Raw genomic sequence first — 6,000 nt, 5'->3', positions numbered from 1 at the left:
CACTGGGCCTCAGATGTGGCACATAAGGGCTGGACCGATGACTCTTGCGGTTGCTTTCATGTAACCTCCAGGGGATATGATGGCTGTTGTCTTTGCTGTTACAGGGGCAGTTAGGTTTTAAGGAAGATGGGTTGTCTGCTTGCTTTTCTTCCTGTCCTGACTGTTTTTTATTTTGCTCAAGCATTTCTATATTTCAATCGTCGCCGTTTTCATTATCATCAGATGTATTTCTTGAATGCATATTTTACCCATTGGACATGAATTATTCGTTTTTGGCTTGATTGTGCTTGCTTCTGTGCTTGTCTGTGAACGTACACAGGAACAAGTGAGGGGCAGGAATGGGCATTACACTTCTTTATCCCACGGAGGAGAAGGAGCAGGATATTGACTTGAATGCAAGTCTTAGTCTAGAGTCGGTCCCCCTTTTTGAATACCCTTTCGGAATGGTTGGAGAATAGGAGGCCTGCCGATATCCTATCTCGAGCAAGTAACTCAAGGATACGGGGGAAAGCCGGCCTAAAAACCTAGACAGCCCTTATCTTACTTTCCTTGTCTCCAATAAATAAAACTATCATACTTATATTTTATAAACAGCATAATCGCAATCCATGGCCTGGGCGGCAATCCCATGGCCACTTGGACCGATCCCAAATCCCAGAAGCTATGGCTACGAGACCTCCTCCCCCACGACATACCGCGAGCTAGGATAATGACATTTGGATATGATGCAACGCCCGCATTCGAAAATTCCGTAGCAGGAGTAGAGGATCATGCGAGGGACTTGCTTAGGTGTTTGAGGGAGAGGAGGGAAAGAGTCAAGGAAATAAACCGCCCCATAATCTTCATCGGCCATTCTCTAGGAGGTATTGTCATTAAACAGGCACTCATCATCTCATCCAACTCTCCCGACTATATCCCACTTTGCAAATCCACAATCGGCACCCTTTTCTTTGGAACTCCTCACCGTGGCAGCGCTCTCGCCTCCCATGGGGCAAGACTCGCACGCATACCCACCGCATTGGCCCTCAAGCCCGCCTCGCAACTCCTTCTAACTCTTAGCCAGGATAGTCTCCAGCTCAATGAACTGATGGAGAAGTATAAGCAGCTGATGGATGAGCGTCCTTACGACGTAGTGAGTTTCTATGAGACAAAAGCAATGACGGGGTTCAGAAAGCCAGTAAGTTCATAAGCAGCCGACCCTTTCAGAAATAAAATCATAGAAGAGTATGACGGAGAACTAACTTAGAACCAAAATATAGGTCGTCACGAAAGAATCGGCAATCTTAAGCTCACCATCGAAAATATGCCACTGGGAAACCCCGATCCCCGTCCCCGCCAACCACAGAGCAATTTGTTGGTTCTCATCCTCCAAAAACGACACCTACCAAACCGCTATGCGGAGAATCCAGAGGATTCGCCAAGATCGTACGACTGCCCAAGTAAAAAATGAGTATTATACCTTGCCACATATGGTGAACTCGCACTTCACGGGACGCAATGATATCCGTCGGCGTCTAAATGATAGCTTACTTCCTGAGATATATGGGGGCGAGCGAGAGCAATCGAGATTCGTGCTATATGGCTTGGGTGGTTCAGGAAAGACGCAAATTTGTTTGAAGTTCGCGCAGGACTATAGGGATAGATTCTGGGGCGTCTTCTGGATCGATGCAAGCAGCACATTGACTGTTGATGAGAGCTTCTTCTCTATTGCCCGTGCCTGCAAGATCTCACCCCACATGGAAAGTGTCAAGGAATTCCTGTCCCAAAAGGAGCATTGGCTCCTCATAATCGACAATGCGGACGACCCAGAGATAGACATCTCGAAATTCTTTCCCCGTGGAACCAAAGGAACCATGCTAATCACCACGCGAAATCCCGACTTTGAGAAACATGCCACGGTTGGCTCATATCATGTGGACCAAATGGAACCCGAGGATGCGGTTGCGTTACTTCTCAAAACATCCGCACTAGAAAAGATGGAAGACAACCAAGAGATGAAGAGCGCGAGGACAGTCACGGCAGAAAAGGTAGTGGAAACCTTGGGCTATTTAGCAATTGCGATCATCCAAGCTGGTGCAGTGATCCGGCAACGAACGGTCAGTCTTAATGGATTCTGTGAGCTGTATTCGAAACAGAAGAAGGAGCTGCTGGAATCTGGACGGCCGGACTCAAGTATCGACGATAATCGTTCAGTTTACACAACTTGGGAAATATCCCTTCGAATGATCGAAAAGATAGGAGAGAAGCATTCACATCTTGCTCTAGAACTTCTGCGACACTTTGCTTTTATGCATTTCACGGGCATCTGTGAAAGCATATTCGAACAAGCATGCAACAATATAAAAGTTGTGATGGAAAATATGGAATATCAGACGACCCCGTTAGTCGAGATGATGCCATCAGGTTGGGACCAGCTGCTTATGGGTCAAGCCTTGCGACTTCTGGCTTCATTTTCGTTGGTCACTATTGACGATTACGGTATCATTTCCATGCACCCACTTGTGCACCAGTGGACCCGAGACCGAATGTCAGTCAATGAACGAGATCAAACATGGAAGACAGTTGTCAGAACAATGTCCATGTCCAGCAACTTTGACGGGGGGGTCGTGCAACGTCGAGCACGGAAGATTTTGTTGCCTCACATCGACGCTTGTTTATCTGAAGGCGACGACCGGCTCTTTGTTGATGGGATCGACTTGTTGCATCGTCTGCATGCAGCTGTAGTATTTGGACAGGCATATAGAGAGAACAAACGTCCGGGGACGCTGGATTTCACCCAGAAAACATTCCAGGGCATAGAAAGGCACTTTCCTCCGGGGAATATGTATCATTTCTGTATCATGCGGGGCCTGGCGGAAGATCTAGAACGCCTCGGCCGGTATGTCGAATCTGTAAAGATTCGAGAGAAGGTGTTGCAGATACTTAGAAAGTATTTCGAATCCCCAGACTCCATATTACAGAATACGACATTGTGCGCCCTAACGTACACCTACATTGAGAAGCACCAAGAAGCAATCGAAATGTGTGAGGGAGCTATGGCTGAGTTTTCTGACGTGTTGGGCGAAGATAATATCACCATGATAGAGAGTTTAGAAATGATAGGTATGATTAAAGGCGTAATGTCCAGACCGAAGGAGGCACAAAAAGACTTAGAAAAGGCATGGAATCTTCGCAAAAAAAAATTCGGCGATGGCATTGGTTCTATCGAAATATCACCAAGTGGTATGTTGGCAGAAGTATATATTGCGTTAAAGCAACCTAAGAAGGCCCGAATGGTATATGAACTACACATCAACTTGGCGAAGGAAATCTATGGACCTAACGACCTCGGCACTGTCAAAGCAATCGCAAGGATGGAAGATTTGGTTGTTTGGAAACCATATAGGACTGTTCGATTCGCAAGACGACGGGCCAAAGGAATCGCCTCTATTGAAGAAGCGACCCGGGAATATCGGAATCATAAGGGCGAGACCTCTGTGTTGGCATTGGAATGCATGGAGGCTCTTGCTTGGGACTATTACATCAGCGGTTGGCATGAAAAAGGAATACTTTTACAGGAGGAAGTTGTGAGACGCAGCGTGCAACAATGGGGCAAGGAATCTAGCACGTCCACCAGGGCCGTAAGCACACTTAAAAGGATGCGTATGTGGCTCGCCATTCGGAACGTGTGTTACTGGTGGGTACCAAAGAGTCTTCTGGATAAGGCGCGGTTGAGAATCTAGGTCGAAAACTATGTTTCCCTTCGGAGATAATATGAATTAAATCCCTTTACCAATATATACCTATTTATGATTAAAACACTCGTGATGAAGGTGAGTCGTTAACAAACTGCCACTAGCCTAAGCATAAAAAACGAGAACCGAATGAGCTTGGTGCTCCAAGCATACTTATCTAAAGAAACACGAATATATTATATCAGAAGCACACTTGAACTTGTACTAGCGTTATATTGTCTGTGTCTGAACCATGATACTACTACCTGCCATGCGCAGTATAAATGGGGGCGGAACTGCATATTGTGTCATAATGCTGATGGGATGATTCGGGAACCTCCGAAAGTATGTAAGTCATCATTTTCGGTCTGAACGGCTTGAGTTATTCCGGTGTAAAATTCTTCAAGGCCTAAGGACATAGGCCAGACAGGGCGTAAGGGAATTTATATGCTACTTAAACAGCGGTGCTCTTGGACACACTATATGCTTTGAGGAAATCTGGTTCGTTTGATAGCTCCTCCTTCACCTATGATATATTTGTGTTAGCTACCTTTCTACAACGGCTACCAGGATTGCAAGACTTACGATATCCAGCCCACCAACAAGCTCGCCATCGACGTATAGCTGAGGGAATGTGGGCCAGTCTGAAAATTCCTTAAGGCCTTGTCGGACATCGTCATCTGCTAGAATATTGAAAAAGCCATATTTCACCGAGTTCTCTCGAAGCAAAGCAACAAGTTGCCTAGGAAATTTCCATGTCAGCTTTGTTGACATACAAATGCACTATAGGGAAAGAAGAAATCGAAGCACAATACTTTGAAAATCCACATTGCGGAGCACTGGGAGTACCCTTCATGAACAGCATCACAGGCGCAGCCTTGACTAAGGTTGTTAATCTCTTATGCAACTCCTCCTTGTCTTCCTTCACGTCGCCGGTTGAGTGTTGTGGTGCCGTCGCTGGATCTGCTACTGCTGGAGTATTGGTGCTGGAGTTCGTCGCCACATTTCCACCAGTTGTGGCTGCGGCACTACTCCTATTGCCATTGGGAATTCCGGCGGAAGCCTTCGCATACTTCTCGATTGCCTCACGTACTTTGGTAGCATCGCTTCCACTAACAGTTTCCAGTATTTCGTTATTTCGAGTGAGGACAAGATATGGAACTGCAGTAACATCAAAATTGTCGCTAATATCCATGAGCTCTTCCGCGTTCATCGAGACCCATGAGGTTGATAGTGGCTCGGTGATAGGATATGAGGACGCAAGTGTCTCTAAGACTGTTCGCATCTGCGCACAGGGCGCTGCCCAAGGTGCGTGGAATGAGATGATTTGAAGAGCAGTTGGTGGGATAGCTGAAGTGTGGTTGCTCCAGTCGTCCTCCGACTTGATCTCGATCAAGGTCGACATGACGGCAGAAGTTGGGCGTCTGCACGGGTTCGAGGCGTATCTCTATGTCCGGGCCCCTTCCAAAGTAGAAAATCGTTGATTTCAGCGCCTTGCTGGTTTTCGGTCACTTATCCTCTTATCTGATATGAGGTGGGGCAGGACTGCCTTGCACGACAAGGAAGTTGAGGGCGTCGGAAGGAGCTGGCTTCTGATATGGTTAGAGGAATCGCGAGCAAGTGAGATGCTTCGTTTTGAGGTTGAGGTGAAGACGAAAATCGGTGTGGACGTGAAGCCGTGTAGGCCGTATTTTGTGGTTGCGTTGCGTTGAATGGAATGAGTGATAAATAATCTTCAGCATCTCCGATTGGAAATGCTTCACCCCTCATCGATCGCGTCATTAGCGAGAGTCACGTGGGTAACTGTGCGCGTGCGCCTATGTCATGTGACTATTATCCTGGTATTTTATCTAACCGGGTACGGTTAGCTCAGAGATACATCACAGCTGAACTTCTATGAAGTAGACAGGTTCTCTGGTGTTGTACACAACACAACACTAATAATGGCATAGTATAAAAATAAACCTGGCAAAACCTACTCTACTCCAATATCTAGCGGATGCCTACAATGCCATTGGCGGGTACGAGTAAGCTTGAGAGCAAGCGCTAGCCTGAGGTTACTTCAGCGTTTCGCCTCAGAGTTTGACAATGGGTGAAACTGAGCTAGGGCTGGGTGAGTCGTTGCAGTGCGCAAACGCAGAACGCAAACGCAAACGCAAACCCATGTGGTAAGTATATGGTCATGCTCCATACAGCTAACAATAAGAAGAGAACAATGGAATGGCTTGCCGGCTGGGCGCGTCTACAAGTGCCAAGCACCTGTCTACGTATTCAATCGCCAGCTAGT

At 46.9% G+C, this 6,000-nt stretch overlaps 2 protein-coding genes across 2 annotated transcripts; one reads left to right on the top strand and one right to left on the bottom strand.

Moving 5' to 3' along the window:
• Positions 1-338: 338 nt before the first annotated feature.
• Positions 339-3,722, top strand: BP5553_02577 (uncharacterized protein; the record flags this gene model as incomplete). Its single annotated transcript, XM_032011200.1, has 3 exons — positions 339-412; positions 595-1,177; positions 1,260-3,722. The coding sequence occupies 3 exons, from the start codon at positions 339-341 to the stop codon at positions 3,720-3,722; spliced, it is 3,120 nt and encodes a 1,039-aa protein (XP_031870893.1).
• A 445-nt stretch (positions 3,723-4,167) lies between these two features.
• Positions 4,168-5,118, bottom strand: BP5553_02576 (Thioredoxin-like protein; the record flags this gene model as incomplete). Its single annotated transcript, XM_032011199.1, has 3 exons — positions 4,168-4,239; positions 4,299-4,455; positions 4,529-5,118. 3 exons carry the CDS (start codon positions 5,116-5,118, stop codon positions 4,168-4,170), a joined length of 819 nt encoding a protein of 272 aa, XP_031870892.1.
• Between the last annotated feature and the right edge of the window lie 882 nt (positions 5,119-6,000).

This window comes from Venustampulla echinocandica (assembly GCF_003357145.1).
Source record: "Venustampulla echinocandica strain BP 5553 chromosome Unknown scaffold_1, whole genome shotgun sequence".
Lineage (NCBI taxonomy): Eukaryota > Fungi > Ascomycota > Leotiomycetes > Helotiales > Pleuroascaceae > Venustampulla > Venustampulla echinocandica.
The sequence above is the reverse complement of the archived record's forward strand: the minus strand, read 5'-3'. Positions and strand labels throughout refer to the sequence as shown.